Source organism: Pleurodeles waltl, chromosome 4_1, assembly GCF_031143425.1.
Source record: "Pleurodeles waltl isolate 20211129_DDA chromosome 4_1, aPleWal1.hap1.20221129, whole genome shotgun sequence".
Lineage (NCBI taxonomy): Eukaryota > Metazoa > Chordata > Amphibia > Caudata > Salamandridae > Pleurodeles > Pleurodeles waltl.
This window is the reverse complement of record NC_090442.1, coordinates 113,279,872-113,299,588: the sequence shown is the minus strand read 5'-3', so window position 1 is coordinate 113,299,588 and position 19,717 is coordinate 113,279,872. Positions and strand designations below refer to the sequence as shown.

Below are 19,717 nucleotides of genomic sequence, written 5' to 3'. Positions count from 1 at the left end.
GGAAGGAAATTTGTAGCTCCTCTCAGATTCCAGAACTTTCTGCCACAGAAATGTGAGGGACATGTGTTTTTTTAGCCAAATTTTGAGGTTTGCAAAGGATTCTGGGTAACAGAACCTGGTCCGAGCCCCGCAAGTCACCCCTCCTTGGATTCCCCTAGGTCTCTAGTTTTCAGAAATGCACAGGTTTGGTAGGTTTCCCTAGGTGCCGGCTGAGCTAGAGGCCAAAATCTACAGGTAGGCACTTCGCAAAAAACACCTCTGTTTTTTTCCAAAATTTAGGATGTGTCCACGTTGCGCTTTGGGGCGTTTCCTGTCGCGGGCGCTAGGCCTACCCACACAAGTGAGGTATCATTTTTATCGGGAGACTTGGGGGAACGCTGGGTGGAAGGAAATTTGTAGCTCCTCTCAGATTCCAGAACTTTCTGCCACAGAAATGTGAGGGACATGTGTTTTTTTAGCCAAATTTTGAGGTTTGCAAAGGATTCTGGGTAACAGAACCTGGTCCGAGCCCCGCAAGTCACCCCTCCTTAGATTCCCCTAGGTCTCTAGTTTTCAGAAATGCACAGGTTTGGTAGGTTTCCCTAGGTGCCGGCTGAGCTAGAGGCCAAAATCTACAGGTAGGCACTTCGCAAAAAACACCTCTGTTTTTTTCCAAAATTTAGGATGTGTCCACGTTGCGCTTTGGGGCGTTTCCTGTCGCGGGCGCTAGGCCTACCCACACAAGTGAGGTATCTTTTTTATCGGGAGACTTGGGGGAACATAGATTAGCAAAACAAGTGTTATTGCCCCTTGTCTTTCTCTACATTTTTTCCTTCCAAATATAGGAGAGTGTGTAAAAAAGACATCTATTTGAGAAATGCCCTGTAATTCACATGCTAGTTTGGTCACCCCGGAATTCAGATATGTGCAAATAACCACTGCTCCTCAACACCTTATCTTGTGCCCTTTTTGGAAATACAAAGGTTTTCTTGATAGCAATTTTTTACTCTTTATATTTCAGCAAATGAATTGCTTTATACCCGGTATAGATTGAAAACGCACGTCAGGGTGCAGCTCATTTATTGGCTCTGGGTTCCTTGGGTTCTTGATGAACCTACAAGCCCTATATATCCCCGCAACCAGAGGAGTCCAGCAGACGTAACGGTATATTGCTTTCCATAATCTGACATTGCAGGGAAAAGTTACAGAGTAAAACGTAGAGAAACATTTATGTTTTTTTCACCTCAATTTCAATATTTTTCTTTTTCAGTTGTTATTTTCTGTAGGAAACCCTTGTAGGATCTACACAAATGACCCCTTGCTGAATTCAGAATTTTGTCTACTTTTCAGAAATGTTTAGGTTTCTGGGATCCAGCATTGGTTTCATGCCCATTTCTGTCACTGACTGGAAGGAGGCTGAAAGCACAAAAAACTGCAAAAATGGGGTATGCCCCAGTAAAATGCCAAAATTGTGTTGAAAAATTGGGTTTTCTGATTCAAGTCTGCCTGTTCCTGAAAGCTGGGAAGCTGCTGAGTTTAGCACCGCAAACCCTTTGTTGATGCCATTTTCAGGGGAAAAACCACAAGCCTTTTTCTGCAGCCACTTTTTCCAATTTTTTTGAAAAAACGAAATTTTCACTGTATTTTGGCCAATTTCTTGGCCTCCTTCAAGGGAACCCACAAAGTCTGGGTACCTCTAGAATCCCTAGGATGTTGGAAAAAAAGGACAGAAATTTGGCTTGGTTAGCTTATGTGGACAAAAAGTTTTGAGGGCCTAAGCGCGAACTGCCCCAAATAGGCAAAAAAAGGCCCGGCACAGGAGGGGGAAAAGGCCTGGCAGCGAAGGGGTTAAAGATCAGGCAGTGGTCCCACGGACCATGACCTACTCTTAAAAAATGAAACTGAAACTTTTCATTTCTTTTCTTTTTAAACGCAGCCTGTTTTCCTTTAATGAAAATGGGCTGGATTAAAAAAAAAAAAGATTGCTTTATTTAAAAGCAACCACAGACATGGTGGTCTGCTGACGTCAGCAGGCCACCATCCCTGTGATTTTTGTGATTCTCAGTGGGTCACAAGTTGCAACCTACCTCATGAATATTAATGAGGCATGTCTATTTGCGACCAATGGGGAATCCCAAAAGAAACTCAATGGAGTTTCTTACATTTGTAATTGTGAATTCCTAATTGCGATTCGCATTAAACCGCAATTAGGAAATCGCAATTCCAAATGTTTGTACATGTGGCCCAAAGCTACGTCCCTGCCTAAGCAGTAGGAATTGTCAATGTAGCCAGAAATTTATGTACATTAATAGCCCCATGAAGTGCATGCCTGACCTTGCTGATTTGTTGGCGAAAGTGCCTGTTGGAAAAAATTGCCAATTTCCCCTAATCTGTGCAATGAAGTAAGAATAGTTGCGCAAAGCATCCTGTGGGCGCATAAGCAAAGTTAGGCATAGGATGTTTGCAGATAACACAAACTATTAAATGTGAAAAAAATAAAATTGAGTGAAAATTATCCTCTTCGTCCTTGGGCCAGGCAGGAGACAGGTGAGGGTACAAACCACCCTCCAAGCACTTTGGCAATGCCGGAACAGAGTGCACACACCAGAGGAGCTTGTAGCTGCCCTGTTAAAAAGGCGGTCAATTTTGAAATGTCAACACATGTATGCTGTACTGAAGCTCATTTCCAACATGGCTGACTGAAAATAAATTGCACTTTCAGTGATCTGTTTTATTGATTGTCTATGTAAATATCTGTGTTGAATAAGAAATTAACTTGTCATAGGACCGGATAACATTGTTCCCCCCAGCCACCACCCTTTACTGCAATAAACTGTCAGGTGTAGTGATGAATGGCTACATTCTGTACTGTGGTTTTTCCAAAGTTTGGTGTGAATTGGTCAAATGTGATCAAAAGAAGTAACAATGAAGAAGTGGGTTTTCCTTCAGAGGGGCATATTTATGACCCCCCTTGTGCAGCCGGTGCGTCACTGTGTAGCAGAAGCGGCGTATTTGCAACCATATCTATAAGGCCACCGTGCGTGGTTTTGAATGGGCTCATAGGTCTGGAATAAGGCAAGGCAGCTGAAATCTGTGCATTGCTTTACCCTGTGCAAGGGAGGCATTCCATGGGCACTGCAGTTCGATTTTGATGCATTCCCAGACTTACCAACCCCAGTAAACGTGAGGATGTGCCAATACCTCACACCTCCCCAGATGAAGGGAAATAAGGAGAAATATCATTATTTCACCTCGCTTTTTTTCTCTGAAAAACAGCTGCATTCTCTAGCACACATAAAAAAAGGAAAAAGCCTTGCAGGTGTCCCTTCCAGCACAAAACCAATCATGCATGCAATGCAGACACCCTTGCACCATGGTGCAAGGGTGCCTGAGTTGGCGCTAGGCAGCCCATTGTATGTCAGCGCAGGAGGAAAGGAATGCACCATGTTCCATAAACATGGGGCATTCCTACCCTTCTCAAGTGACGCAGTGCAGTGCAGCGCAGCACAGCGCAGCAAAGTGGCTCGCTGTGCTTCACTTCACCACTTATTTGTAAATATGACCCAGGGTTGTCTCTAAACCTTAAGAATGTATGATAGTTATTCTATTTAAGTGCTTGTTCTTCATGCCTCGAATGTCATTAAGTTTCCTTGCAACTCACTTGAGATACATAACGTCCAAGCCACCCCTTGTGACTATTAGGAGCTTTTAACGCAGGGCAGCACAGCAAGTCACCTTGCTGCACTGCCCTGTGTCAAAGGGAAGGGGCACAAATGCACAGCATCTATCCAATGCGGCACATTCATGTCCTTTTCCCCTGTACTTGTCCCCTTTTGGCAGCCTAGGGCCAATGCAGGCATCCTTGCACCGTGGTGCAAAGGTGCTTGCGTTGCATGCAGGATTGTTTTTGTGTAGGAAGGGGCACCTCCTGCACAACAATAATCCTGGGAGGCTTGGGTTTACACATGCTTTATTCGATCAATCGATCATCAAAGCGAATATACAATCGTAGTAACAATAGAGATAAAACCAATAATACTAATAATATAATAACACATAGATAAAAAAAATTAAAAACATTGATTCCTAAGAGCATAGTCCAATTGAATTCCTCAATACACATAATACACACACGATTGCGACCCCCCTCCTGCGGTTCTGTAAGAGAAAAGGGAGTAAAATCGAATCTCTAATTTAAAACACAGTCCTTACAATGGAATTGCGTATTCGCCATGCTGCTAATAAATATTTGCTAACAGCAGTTATTAAAACCATAGAATGGTGGCTTTTTAAAATCCTCAGAGCAGAGGCACAGTCTCTTATCCCCATTTCCCGGCAAATGTGGCGAATCCATTTAGACCTGGGAAGGGAGTAGGCAGGGCAAAAAAACATAAAGTGTTCAATCGTTTCCGATTTTGCATCGCAAACTGGGCATGTACTTGTCTCTGTTTTTGTTCCCCATCTGCACGTCGATGACTTCAACGGCAATGACCCAAAACGGAATCTGGCATATAAGCTTTTACCGAGGATGTCAGGAATATTATCTAAGTATGGTTCGAATTGAGAGTACCACTTAAAGTCTATGAAGCGATTTGTTAAGGTGCCATAAGTTCTATAGGTAATATAATCGGTGTGTACATAAGACCAATATGTACATTTCAGCACAATGGAGTGAGCCTTTTCTAGTTTAAGGGGATCCTCCCAAAAGTGGCTAAGGCCAAGTTTGTTGAACCAACTGGATACATGTTTAACCCACGGAATAGAGGTTGAGTTGGGGCACTTTAGCAGGTCATGGAGTGAGGTCTTATAAACGTCTAATTCGGGGTTAGTCCATAGTCGTATCCAATATAATAATGGTCTTAATATAATTAGATCGGCTATGCGTCTCAGGCCCAGATCTAAATACAGTGGTATCAATGGAGTACTAGGAGGGCAGGCACACAGGAACCTCGCAAAACCGTTCTCACTGATTGTGAGCCTGTTACAGTCAGAAAAACCCCAGACCTCTGCTCCGTATGCGGCGGCTCCCTGTGCTCTGGCAATATAGATCTTGATTGCCGGAGAGACAGTTTTTGCTGTCGTACCTCTATAAAAACGCAGGATTGATGCCGCACCATGCTGCAGGAGACCCTCACTTTTATTGATCTGTTCTGCCCAGTTCAGATTATCAGAAAGCCTTACACCCAAATAATCAATGGAAGGAACCTTATCCAGGAGGTTCCCTTCTAAATGGATAGTACATTTCTTCCGCACTCCTGAGCGGAACGATATTAACTTGGTTTTTTTATGGTTCAGCTCTAGGCCGTGATCTCGACAAAAGGAGTTAAATCTATTAATAAGAATTTGGAGGCCCATGGGGGATTTAGAGATAAGAAGAGAGTCGTCAGCAAAAAGAAGGATTGGAATTTTTTGGGCGCATAGGGTGGGGGCATCATTCTGGCACGTCATTAAAACCTGTACAACCTCATTAATAAAAATAGAGAATAAATGGTGCCAACACACAACCCTGGCGAACACCCCTATTTATGGGGATTTTGTCCGTTAGTTCGCCTAGGTTCCCCCATCTCACCTGCGCATATGTATCCTCATGCAACCGCTTCAAAAGTTGGATTAAATTGGCTGGAGTCCCTATTTTTTGTAGCACCTCCCACAATTTTTCTCTCGGGACTAGATCAAAAGCTGATCTCAAATCAACAAAAGCGATGTATAATGGTTGTTTAGCCAGGGCTGTATATTTCCAGTACAGAATGGCCAGTCTAAAGACTTGGTCTACTGTGCTGGTCCTTGGTCGAAATCCTGCTTGAAGGGGGGAAAGAATGTTTTGTTCTTTGGCCCCCTGGGTTAATCTACCTAGGAGTTGCTTGGCAAATATTTTTTGGATATTATCAATCAAACTGATTGGTCTATAGTTTGTCGGGAGGTTTACATTACCCTTTTTATGAATGGGGATAATTTCTGCACCCTTCCATGTCGTAGGAATCTGCCCCCCTTTGGCAATTTTGTTGGAGAGAGTATTAATGTACCACATCCAGACTATTGGTTCTGACAAGTAAAGATCCCCTGGGATTTTGTCTGGACCTGGAGCTTTCCCAAGTTTTAAGGAACTAATAGCATTGGCTGTTTCTTTGGTAGTAAAACAGATGTGGCTCTTAAAATCCTGTGAGCCCCCTGCAAGGGGAGCTGATCCATGATGCTCATCAATAATAGAGAGAAAGTCTTGGCCTGCTTCCCCTGTAACTAAAATTGTGGGGGTCTCAATTTTTCTATATAAGCCCGAAAAATGCTCAACCCATTTTTCTGGCTGTATATGGCTTCTCACACCAATCCTGCCCTCTTTCTCTCGCTTGCCCAACAATTCCCAAAACAATTTGTTGTTGTTGGATTGGGTAGCATCCAACAATTCCTGCCAGGTTGTGTCTTCCCAGATTTTTTTTGCTCGGGTGATGGATTCTTTGTAAGTACGTCTGGCTAATAGTATTTACCCTTGGGTTCCTTCCGTGAGGGCATTTTTTAATCCTTTCTTGGCCATGTGGCAGGACTCGCCAAACCATGGGCTAGGGGTAGCTCCTTGATGTCTTGCCCCGACCTTCCTATAAAATATACGTTGTAATCTTATGATTATATTTTCATGTATGTATAAGAAGGGAATGTCATTGAAATCATGGTCACTGCATGGAGCAAGGATATCTATGAAAGCCTGATAAATCTCGCGTAGCAAATAAGGGTTTGACTGGACCTTTGGCCACCTGACTTTCGTAGATGGGATGTTCGTGATAGGAATTGGGACCGAGGTAGTTTGTTTATTCAAGGTCCTACCAAAAACATCACCTGACATAGAAAGTAACAGGGGATAATGATCGCTTTCAGTTCTAGCATCCACCTTCATATCATTCAGAAAAGGCCACAATCTCACATCTACTAGAAAATAATCAATTACGCTTGTACTTGAACCATGTTTGAAGGTGGGTGCAGTATCCAGGTCAGAGGGCTTGCGACCATTACATGCCCTGAGACCATGTTTCAAACAAAGAGATGCCAATTGGATAGCTACACGAGAGTTAACACAATTATTATCACTAGTCAGCTGTGCAATCCCCCATGTTTGGTCTTCATCCTCTGTGAGACCAGTTAGTATCACAGAGGGTTCAAAGGTGCAATTTACATCCCCAGCTATTATTAGGTAGGAGGTTGTTTGTAAGGTGTCTAAAAAATCAAGAAGCTGTTTTAAAACTTGGGACTCAACCCCTCGCGATACTGAACGAGCATAAACATTGACAAAAATTATGGTAAAATTCTGTTGGAACGTAATTTGTAGCCCCATCAAGTCTGGGCTATCGAACTTTAAGGTCTTATATGTACACTGCACAGTTTTTTTTATTAACATCAAAAGTCCTCCTTTAGCTCGACCCGTCAGTTTTATAGAGGGTTGAGCGGCCACATTAAAGGAAAGAAACCCATCTAGGATAATCAGCTCTTCAGCCCATGTTTCTTGAAAAAGACATATGTCTTGGGTGTTAATGTACGAGCACCAATCAGTATCATCTAATTTCCTCCCAAGGCCAGCTAAATTCCATGTCATAATTGATATGCCTTTTTCCTCAGAGACCGGGCTTAATGGCTGTAGGTCCTGGGAGGCTTTTCCTCTTTCTATGTGTGCTGCAGAATGCCATATTTACAAAGATGTAACACTTTCTGCTGCCTCCTAGTGCTGGCACAATGCTTGCTGCCTTGCAACATAGGTGTATCTGTTATTCCTTCCTGTATAAATACAATCCAGCCCATATTGCTTCCTGCACAAAAACCATCCTTAGAGGCATTATCCTCTTTTCATGTGTAATTGAGAATTAATAAACACATTTCACCATGTTACACATAGGTTGGGGAGGTACACCATTATGGCGCAATCCAAGGTTTACTACTTAGTAAATATGAGATTGCATCAAAATCCATGGGTGGGTGCATGGGAACGCCCATGCTGCACCCATGGATTGTCTTTCATGAGTAAGGTAACGCTAGTCAGCGCTATGGACTGCTTTACTTTTTCTTTACAAAGCCACTCAAGGCGGCACAAATCACCCCTTCCATGGCTTGGTAAATCCCAGCCTTGCGTCAACTTGCATCACGCAAGGACTGAGCAAGGACTGAGCAAGTCCCTACCGAATACTACCTCTGTTTACCTGCCTTAAACCTCATCCAATAGCAGTGGCTTATGCAATGTTAGTATGAATCTATGTGGCTAAATGCTGAAGGCAATTTTGTATGTAAAATGTACTTGGCCAGTGAGAAGTACAAGGCATAGACCACAATACAATTGAACTCTTACAAAATGAGGTGCCAGACATTGATATGTTACACAATAAGCACATCGAAAGTGATAATAAAATAAAAATAATTTTAGAACTTTAAAACTTTCAATAATATTTTTTAACGGTGTGGCGAGTAATGACCTTACACCTCTTTTCCAACCCCACAGAGTGATTTGTGTGCTAAATAGTCTAGAAATATGTGGATGACTGTCTTGCTAATGATGAAGAAGCTATATTTCTCCCAGAATACAGATAATTGCTTTTCTAAAGAGTGTGGCTGTTTCCATCCTTTAAGGAAGTGACAGTGGTCTCTTAGACACTTTAAAGAATGTATCCATACCTATTGGGGGTTGTGTGAATTGCTTCTGACAACATGTAAAGTACTTTCAATAGTGAGGTACACCGTTTCTCGTAGTTATGTTTTTCAGGCTTGATAGTCTTGAGATAGAAGTAAAAGCATTTATGTTGGATTTACCACTTTAAATAAATGTGGAAATGTGGTGCATTAGAACAGTAAACAAGAAGTATTTTTGAGGTTCAGACATAGAAGGAGCCTGTTGCAGCTACCACAATGTCCTTAAATATGGCCAAACTGCATCTCAGAAAGTTGTGCCAGCTCCAAGACAGCAAAATGTCTGGCTCAAGGAAGATGATGGTGCTCACGTCTAGCTGGGCCAACACCAAAGGTCTATGGAGGCATTGTCAAATCTGTGTATGCCTGACTCAAAACTTCAATTTAATTGAATTCAGTTCATATTTGTAAAGTGTATGGCTACCCCAATAAGGTTTCCCAGTGCTAATTGAAAACTAACAGAGCAGAATCTAGAAATTAGACGAGTCAGGTCTTAAGCATCTTCCTGAAAATTGCATAACAGTTACATAGGCGGAGAGTAAGTGTCAAAGACTTCTCTGTCTTGGCAGTCTTAGTTTTGGGACAGTAGCATGACTGCAGTAACCCGACCAAAGCTCTCATTTGGGGATGTATGGATGGATCAGGGATCAAATATATAGAGGCTCAGCCTGATGCATGACTTATACTTTCTGAATTTTGCTACTGGGATATAATGCAGTATGTGAAGATGGGGAAACTGAAACACTACGAGGAATATGGCATAATAGATTGGCTGCAGCATTCTTTACAATTTGCAGCTGTTTATCTTGGAATTAGTTTCACCCAGATATAGCACATTGCCATATTCATATCTGTATATTATTAAAGCCTTCACAATAGTTGTTTGGGTCTCAGAAGTTAGAAGCCATAATATCTTTCTTAACTATCTGAGCAGGACCAAACACTAGCAGCTACCTTAATGATTTGTTGATCAATAATCAGTGTATCATTCAATCAAAAACCTAGATCATTGTAGGATTCCAAGAATGCAGACAGCTGGACATTGATGTGCTTCTCAGGAATTTTAGAACAAAAAGACAACAGTGAAATAGGGGGATAACTGACCCAGTTCAATACCTCCATGTTAGGTTTATTAAGTAAGTAGTGGTAGTACCAAAGCATGTTTTCACTCCCTTTGGGCCATGCCACATGATAAGGAGGTGTTAAAAAGGTCAATTGGGATGGGGGTATAGCATTTATTATACCTAGCTTATCTGGTGGCAGAAGATCTGAGGGAGAGCCTAACTAAATAGCATTTAATAAAGCCATAAAGTTGGCCGTCTTCAAAGGCTGAAAGAATGCCATACCTCTCTTTATGGACAATAGTTGTGGTAATTGTATTATCTGGTAAGTCACAATTGTCAGAGGTTGAATAGATGGTAGCTATCTTATTACTGAAATATTCCAACAATGTGTTATAATTAATTTGAGAGAGGGATGGTGCAATACATTTGCAGGATTTAATAAAGATGTTTCAATCTGAAAAATGTCTTTGGGGATATTGCTGGCTGTAGAATGTTTTACTAAGAAGCAGCATGTGCTGGCCTACAAATTCTATAATAGATTCTAGTAGCCTACTCCAGCATCACATTTTCTTCTTCTGAATAATGCTTATGACAAGTGCACTCCAGTCGCTTGCAGTTTTTCTTTTCATCTGTAAACTATGGGGCAGGAAGGCTTGAGTTGACTTTGCTGCCTATATACGCCAACAGAGGCGGCTTGGCGGTGCCTAACCTAGAACACTATTACCTGACCTCCCAATTACAGTGGGTGTCTGGTTGGCTCTCTGGCCAACACTTATCGGATATAGCTACAGCGATGCCACCATGGACTTTAGCCAGCGTATCCATCTCATTCCACCCAAACACGCGAGTTAGAGCACCAGGCCCCTTCTTCCAAGTAAGGCTCATTGATGCTACCACACGAGCATTAACCACATGCATTCTCTGACTCTCTATTCGCCAGCCCTAGCCTTACTGGGGACGTCCAGGAGCACCACATTTACATCAGCAGATGAGCTGGACAAAGTCACAGGTTCAGGCAGGCTGACAGTGATTGAGCACAGGCTGGGCAAAGAACCAGGTTTGACACACTGGGAGTTGTATATTATGTCATGGTGTGAGGTCTACTCAGTGGGGCTTTGCGAGTCTTCACGTTTTTCTGTGTTGGTTCAGAAGGAGCTCTCAGCTCTGCAATGAGGCTTTGCAAAGCTTCGCATCACTTTGGCAGTTCAGATGAAGCTCTCAACTGTATGACAAGACTCTGTGTGTCTTTGTGTTGCTCTTGTCTAGTTCTAATAAAGCTCTTAGCTGTGTAGTTAAGCTTTGAGGGGCATTGCGTCGCTCTGCATCAGTTCCGATGAAAATCTCACCTGGGTGACAAGGCTCTGTGGGCCTCTGCGTCCCTCTGCTTTGCTTCCCATAAAGCTCATAGCGGTAATGGCGTGGTGTGGCAAGTCTTTGGCATAATCATGGTCAGTTTCTGTGAAGATTTCAGCTGTGTGGTGAGGCTTTGTGGTGCTTTTGTCACTTTGCACCAACCTTGATAGAAACTTCAGCTAGGCAAGGAGGCATTCTCCCTCATGCCAGCTGGGGGGACCTGAGGGGCACCTGTTGGTGATCAAGAACTCACTCCAGCAGAGCCTATCAGCAGGGCTCAGGCATGTCTAGTTGCTGGTCTATGCAAGCCCACTGGGTAAGCAGGGTGCCTTCTGGCAACAGAGATAGGCCTTATTCTGTAACTTCCACATGTCCATGGACTGTTTTGAAGAGGAGCTCTGGAGGTACAATAAGCCCTTTTTTATGGAAGGAATACACAAAGCCCAACAGCAGGACTATTCACGGTCATGTGACCCAGGAAAGTGACAGGTTTCCAAGAAATATCAACTTTCTAGAAGTGGCATTTTCAAATGTGTAAGTTAAAATCCGACTTCACCATTACAAAAAGTTGTAAATTGAAATTCATTTGAGTGTTAACAGCATATCTCTATGTGTTCCCAGTGTAAAGTTAGCACTTATTAAATGTAACAAGGTAACCCAGTGGTAGTCAATGGGAGAAATAAGCCTTACCGCAGTGAAAAATAACTTTGGGAGTTTTTCACTACAAAGAAATGTAAAAAAAACTTAATTAGACATGTCCTACTTTATAAATACAATGGCCCCTGCCCGATGAGTGTACAGGGCATATCTTAGCAGTGAATTCTAGTTATTAATAAGAGAAGGTTTAGGCCGGGCAAAAGGTTTATTTTGCTTGGTCAAAATGGTGGTTTCAAAACTTCAATATAGACTGCAGTGGGAGGCCTGAGACTAGTTTTAAAATGCTACTTTGATGGGTGGCACAATGAGTACTGCAGACTCACTAGTAGTATTTACTTTACAGGCCATGGGTGCGTATAGAACCATATACTAGGGACTTACAAGTAAATTAAATGTACTAACTAGGTATCTGCCAATTGTAACGAGTTTTAAGTAGAGACCACAAGCACTATAGAACTTATTAGTGTTAAAATGCACAGATTGCTAAACGCCACCAAAAGTGGCTTCCACTAAGGAAGGGCGTGAAGGCAAAAGGTTTAGAGTGACCCTGCACAGACGGCCAGGTCCAAAATAGTTTAATAAATAAAATGATGCAATTATTTGTCGGTTTACACTTCCTGCTTTTGAAGTTCAACACTGTACTTCTTAAGTAATTTGATGTCATGCAAGCAATATTGCAAATTAAATCAGAGCAGCATTTTCTCATGAATAATTTGTTAACTCTAGTAACATTCCACTTTAAAAAAAAAATGGAATCACAAAACTTGATTTTTTAGAAAGCCTTAGGCAACACGTGAGCACAATCCACAGCTATAAATTCATTCAGAACAATCAATCTCATTTCCCCAAATCTCAGCCAGATTTTATTTAAATTTATAACACTATATAACTGGTTAGTTAGTCTTTTACAGATTTCACGTGTTAAATCTAGTCCTTTTCTATCTGTGAATTTGAAATGGTATATAGGAACCTGCTTACCATTCTCTACATACCAGGAACCGATGTAGGCATCATTGTTAAGATTATCAGGTTGACCTTTTCCAAACGGCAGCATTGTCATTCTAGATCCATCGGAATTCATATACACTCCCTCCTTCATGTAACAAAAAAACTCACAGTGATGAATCCAAAATATTGTAGCTAACGAAGTATAATAGTGACCTGCCCCTTAGCACAGGCTTGCTTTGTTATATAGTCCAGTAAACTCAACAAGATGAGCTAATCAAATCAGACAGAGAAGTTTGAAGCATACAAGTCTGTTTATGACTCATATACGTTTAATATGTTTAGTTGCAATGAGTTTTATGTTAAGCTTAATTCTTAAGTTCATTAACCATATTAACATATTGTCTGGGCAATGACCTGGATTTTAGCATTGATTGCTTGCTTGTTACAGAATAAGTTACACGATAAATAGCCTAGTAATCCACTCTATGTCTTAACAGCCCAAGGAGAGAGGAAGACCAAGTACAAAGTGCCAGCAAGATTGTACTTGATATGAAAAGGAGTCCTGCAGAACCGGCTATGATGGTGAACTACCAGAACATTGAAACCTAAATATTTACATGTCAAAATGTCCACTACTGGAATATTGTAAAGATCAGGACAGGATAGCTATACTTAACTTCACATGGATGCACCTTGCCGTTATATCCATCTTGAAGATAGGTAGATGCCATGGTAACAACAGTAAATGTACACTTATATATACATCCTTACTTTTCCTTCAGGACACCCTGTTAGTCAATACTCTGGCATGTCATTATTCTTGTCCTCGATACACTGAAATGCAAACTTAGGACCAAATTTAAGAAAGTGGGGCTGCATTATATGCAGTGCCACTTTTCTTGCAACCCTTAGTGTCCCCCTCACGCCACCATGTGTGCACCGTATTAAACATACAGTGCACCATGGTGCAGGTTAGAGACAATAGCATCAACTTTTTTGACGGTATTGTTGTAGTTTGCTGGATTAGCGCCAAAAATGTTGGCGCTAATCCTGTACAGTACATGGAGGCCTATTATAAATAATGGTGTGCCTCATTTTTACGCCGCCTTTGTGCAGGCATTAAAAAATGCCTCAAAAAATGGCGCAGTGGAATCTGAAAGATCCGCTGCTCCATTTGTGCAGTCCCCCTAACAGTTGAACGCCCCCCTTGCATACATTATGCTTGGCGCAGGCATAATGTGGCACAAGGGGTTACAAAGTGGCGCCACTTTGTGAATACGATGCAGCAAATTTGGCCTCGTTGAGCCACATTTGCGTGCTAATGTTATGCATAGCAGTCTAGCCCCTCTTAAATTTGGGCCTTAGCTCTTCAGTCAGGTTTCTGAAAACTAATCCTCAATTTTGAGGAAGTTCATGATTCCTCAACCTGTTCCAAGGAAGATGAGTGTTGCACCCAAAAATTAAGGCCGGGATAGTGAAAAGTTTCTTGCTCACATATAACTATTTTACCTATGCAGTTCCAGGCTCTACATTAGGAGTTACAAATACAACTATGTAAAATATGCCTGGTTTAATATTAAGGAACAGGAGTGCATGTGTGAATTATAAAGTTTTATTTGGAGGACGAGCGTTTCTACAAATTGTGTTTGTTTCAAAACTGAATAGTCTAGTTAAAGGTTTTCAAACTGAGAAAACACGAGAAAAAGTGCTCATGAAGACCACGGAGTTTGGGGCACTATTTTGTGTATATGTCCATTGTGGAAAATAACATGCTTGTATTGGTATTATCACAAATATTTCCTCATGATATTTCTGAAATCAAGGACTTTTTGAGGGTCTAATTGCACCTTGGTTGACCTAGTGAATTTGTACGCAGCATTGCCCATAGTAATTCAGCATGATGTATAGCTGAGTATCTCACTATAGCGATGTGGGCAGAAACTCATGTTACCTGACAAATCGGTATTAAGAAGGCACTCATATTGGGAACTATAAGGATATGCGACTGTCTTAATTTATGGGCTTCTCAGGGCTATTTGTAGGCCGCTGCTTGAATAGCCAGAGCATTAGTCATTTGGGGGCATATTTATACTCTGTTTGCACCGAATTAGTGTCATTTTTTTTTACTCTAATTCGGTGCAAAACTAACTCCATATTTATACTTTGGTGCTAGACCCCTCTAGCACCAAATTTATGGAGTTAAAGTCATTTTTGAAAGTGGAGACCTACTTTGCCTTAATGAGATGCAAGGTAGGCGTTCCAGTGCAAAAAATGACTCTATGGCCTTAACGCCATATTTAGGGGCATATTTATACTCTGCGGCATATTTATACTCTGTTTGCACCGAATTAGTGTCATTTTATTTTACTCTAATTCGGTGCAAAACTAACTCCATATTTATACTTTGGTGCTAGACCCATCTAGCACCAAGGCCCTGATTTAAACTTTTTTTGCACCGCATTAAGGTCATTTTGTGACGCAAAAGTGGCGCAAACTTACAAAATATTGGCCCTTATTTATACTTTTTGCTGCGAAACTGCACTAACTCAGTTTTGCACCAAAAAGTTTAGCACCGGCTTGCACCATTTCTGTGCACCAGCCGGGCACCATATTTATGGAATGGTGCAAGCAGGTGCAAAGGGTAGGCTAGAGTTTAAAAAAATGACTTTAGTCGGGTGGGGCTGGCAGTATAGAAGAAGAGGGTTTAGCATCAAAAAATGGCTTTAGGCAGGTTAGAGTAAAAAAAAATGACTCTAACCAGATTAGCGTCATTTTATGGTGCTAAACCTACCATGCCACATGACTCCTGCCTTAGAAAAGGCAGGAGTCATGCCCACCACCCCAGTGGCCAGCACAGAGGACAGGGGTCCCCTGGGCATGGCCATTGCACCCTGTGCCATGTATGAGGGCCCATTTCAGGGCCCCCTATGGCACTTTCAAAAATAAAATGTACTTACCTGTACTTACCTGGGATGGGGTCCCCCATCCCCGCAGTCCCTCTAGTGTAGGTGGGGGTGCCCCTAGGGCCTAGGGAGGGCACCTCTGGGCTTATTCCATGGTGTTCCACCATGGAAATAGGGTCACAGGTCCCCTAATGCCTGCCCTGACCCAGGTCTTAAAAAATGGGGCAAAGCAAGCTTTGCCCCATTTTTTGACCCCTCCTCCCTCCCTTGCACTATTTTTACATGGGAGTATAAATATGGTGTTAAGGCCATAGAGTCATTTTTTTGCACGGGAACGCCTACCTTGCATCTCATTAAGGCAAGGTAGGTTTCCACTTCCAAAAAATGACTTTAACTCCATAAATTTGGCGCTAGACGGGTCTAGCACCAAAGTATAAATATGGAGTTCGTTTTGCACTGAATTAGAGTAAAAAAAACGACGCTAATTCAGTGCAAACAGAGTATAAATATGCCCCTTAGCATCAAAAAATTATGCTAATCCGGTCAGAATCATTTATTTTGACTCAAAACTGCCTAACGTCATTTTTTAAAAAGCTAGCCTACCCTTTGCACCGGCTTGCACCATTCCATAAATATGGTGCCCAGCTGGTGCTAAAAAATGGTGCAAGCCGGTGCAAAACGTTTTGGGGCAAAACTGCCTTAGTGCAGTTTTGCACCAAAAAGTATAAATAAGGCCCTCGATGTCACCGATTTCAGAAGCACTTGATTCCACGACGAAGAGAGAACTACTTATGAATCATTTGGACACCTGATTCTCTGCATCCCTCGAAATTTCAGTGATACAGAAGATAACATCAGAAGGACAGTTGCATGCATCTTTCATACATGCTGACTTTGGTCCATTGAGGATTGCAGCAAAAAGCAGATGGAGATGGCATAAGAAGAGACAAGTGACAAAAACACGGTCGAAATTGTAGTTATGCAAATATGCATGACTGTGTTAGCGCATTAAAACCAGAGCCATTATCATTGTTAGTGCCTGGTATGTATTTGGGGTGTAGGCTTGCAGAGCTTGTTTTCTAAATATTGAAGACAATGAAGTAACAAAGCATGTGGTAAGTTTGAGTTGCTGTGTGTGTGTGCACACGTGTGTGTGTATGTGGGAGGGAGAGAGAGAAAGAGATAGAACTTGTTTACATGTTTGTGAGAGAGAAAGAGAATATGTGTAAAATAATAAGAAGGAGATGTGGAAAATGAGGCCTGGACGTCCAAGCAAGAGAGAGAGTCGCAGTAACTGGTAGCATTTGAGTGTTGGAAACAGTTCATTTTTGGTGGACCCTTGTTTACAATACTATATATGTGCATCCTTTCCATTCTTTCAGAGCGTTAAATAATCTCCCTTCAAAACAGTCACCTCATGCTTTAAATCTATAGTGATGTCATACAATAAAGGTGAGGTGGTTGGCTCATGGTGCTTTTAGGAAAACGTCTGCCTTAAGAAAAATAAAAATTTGGGTTAGATGTACTACATCTGGGTCACAAAAAAGCACAATTTCCAAACATTTTTGTGACAAAAAAACGTATTTTGCAAACTGACCTATGTACTAATAAGTAGGTTCACAAAATAAGGAATTGGGGAACATTGCAGTTCGGCCTATCTCATTAATATTTATGAGGTAGGTTGCAAATTTCAGATCACAGCGATTATTGGCCTGTAAGGGTCAGCAGACCACCAAGCAGGCCAATTTCCTTAAAGGAAACAAGGATGCTTTAATATGGTTTATCTATGGTTTATGAACAGAATTGCAGTTGCAAGCCATTGCTACATATGGTACAGATTCTCAATGTGTAAGGGACATGCACAACGTGCTCCTTTCAAAGGCAGAATTTGTATCTAGTCACAGCTCATTATAGGAGTTAAAACCCGGTATTCAAATGGGTAAAGTATATGAGAACTACCCTTTTTATGGCTGTAAACAGTCAAGTGTCATTTAAGTGTTTGAGACCACATAATAGGCGAGGAACCCTAGCCTTTTGTTCCATGACTGCCACTGCAAGGCTAGTCATGCCTTCCTATGAAAGAACCTGATCAAAGAGGCCATTGATCATTGCTGTTATATTTGCTTTCTAATAGATGGATACAAGAAAGGCAGTCTAAAGTGAGAGTGAGCTTGTAGACCATGGCCCTGATTTATGTTTTTGCGGTCAGGTTACTCTGTCACAACTGTGATGGATATCCCGTCCGCCGAAATATAAATCCCATTATTTCCTATGGGATTTTTATTCCAGTGGACGAGATGTCCGTCACCATTGTGATGAAAGTAACCAGTCCGGCGAAATCTGAATCAGGCCCCAAGAGACTAAATTAGCAATAGGGATGAAATACAAAACTAAATTTGCAATACCAGTGAAATGGGCAGAAGGATGGGCACACACCATACAAATATTCATTTCAAGTTAACATTAAACTCACCTTGAAGGTGTCATGCGCCCCTATCCAGTAGGCACCTTTGTTATAAGGATTTACTGGTTTCCCCATCAGAACAAACACAAAATCATTTTCTTCTTCACTGTGAATGGAGGCCAAGTGAGAATTGTAGGAGAGACAGGTTGCCTTGAAGAGAGAAAAGAAGTGTACATCAGATCAGACACTGGGGATGGCACCTGATTTGATGTAGTGGTCCTATGTCATAATACAATATATATTTTTGTCCGAGGACTTCAGTATTTAGCCAGAAAGCAGTTGTGCTGCTTTGAGAGGGAGAGCGAAAAAAGAGGCAGCGCCATATCGATGAAGATATGGTACTCTCTTCCAAACCTCTGATGAACTTTTAGACAGTATAGCACCACATAGACACCTTTGCATCATAGTGCAAAGCTGTGTGAGAGATGTCTAGCATAGATTTTGTACCGGAAGGGTACCCTTCCAGTACAAAATACAATGATTAGACATACATTGTATGTGTCATTTACAGTACAGCACATGCAGAATGCATGAAACATGTAGGGGAAAAATGTTTCTACTGCTTTGTATCAAACGCCATGAGTAGTTGTGTAGGAATGGTCATGTGGCAGCCACAGGACGTCTCCTTGACGCAAAGTACACAAAGTAGTGCAAAGTGATGCTTCATGTCACTTTTAAGCAACTTTCCACCAGAAAATAAGTTTTGAACTGAAAGTAAAAACAAAATCAGCACTTTGCCCCTGTTTGATTCACTTGTGTTTACTTTGCACTGGTATAAAGTGTCATGTTTTAGAAACCTATGCAAGAATACGTTTCAATACAATAAAGGATAAGAAACTGGATAATCACATATAAACATAACATAATACTACAAGAGGTCTGGAGGTCCTTCTTAAACACAGGGGGATGCCGTGAATTAGTTGACAGTCAAGTAGAATACTTGCGATACTTAGCACTTATTTTATATGGCTACTGTGGTTTTCAGTATCTGTAAGAATAACACACAGTGCAGTGCGCACAGTAAAACGTACACTACCATTGTGTAGCAATAATAATAGCTACATGATTTAATTGGTAAGCCTCCCATCAATGGATTTAGTGGAGCCGCTGGTCTCCCAATAATCACATGAGGTTCTCATGAGTTTTAGGGTGAGTGGTAGCCTTAGAAATTACAAAATTCAAGATACTGATTTGAGCTTGAGTCATGTTACCATGAAATGTAGATCACGCGGAAGGGCACAGGGAAAGTGACAGGGCTTTTTGTTTACATAATGCTCGCTACCAGGATGATGAGTGGCATGATGCTGGGATGCACAGATAATTAATTCCTTGACCACACTGTAGTTGATGTTGGAATGAATAAAGAGGGAACCACTACATGTAAAGAGAAACTGAAACCGATAGATCGACCGGTAGATGAGCTCTAAATCCTCATTTCTCTGCAAATGTTCCCTTTTGGAATTGCGCTTTGGACACCCGCTCCCATAATCTCTGCAATGGGTAGAGTTATCAATAGAGCAGCACGTGCATTCGTATCAGGGCTCAGCTATGGCTGTATGTGTCTACCCAACAGGGGCACATCTACATTTTTATTGCTTTTAGTCAGAATCATAACTCTCTTACTTTGCCATTGGTCTCTGAGGAGTCCATCACTGCCACCCCTGGTGTTGACCTTGGCAATGCATATTTGG

The 19,717-nt window shown here is 41.7% G+C and overlaps 1 protein-coding gene across 1 annotated transcript in view; it reads right to left on the bottom strand.

Moving 5' to 3' along the window:
• Positions 1-19,717, bottom strand: part of LOC138288467 (C-type lectin galactose-binding isoform-like) — a 112,376-nt gene that overhangs the window by 18,562 nt on the left and 74,097 nt on the right. Inside the window, exons 3-4 of the mRNA XM_069230022.1 lie at positions 18,036-18,176; positions 12,690-12,804 (exon numbers count right to left, since the gene is read on the bottom strand). Of these exons, the coding sequence (XP_069086123.1) occupies positions 12,690-12,804; positions 18,036-18,101 (181 nt within the window). The 5' untranslated portion in view covers positions 18,102-18,176. The remainder of the gene's footprint in view (positions 1-12,689; positions 12,805-18,035; positions 18,177-19,717) is intronic.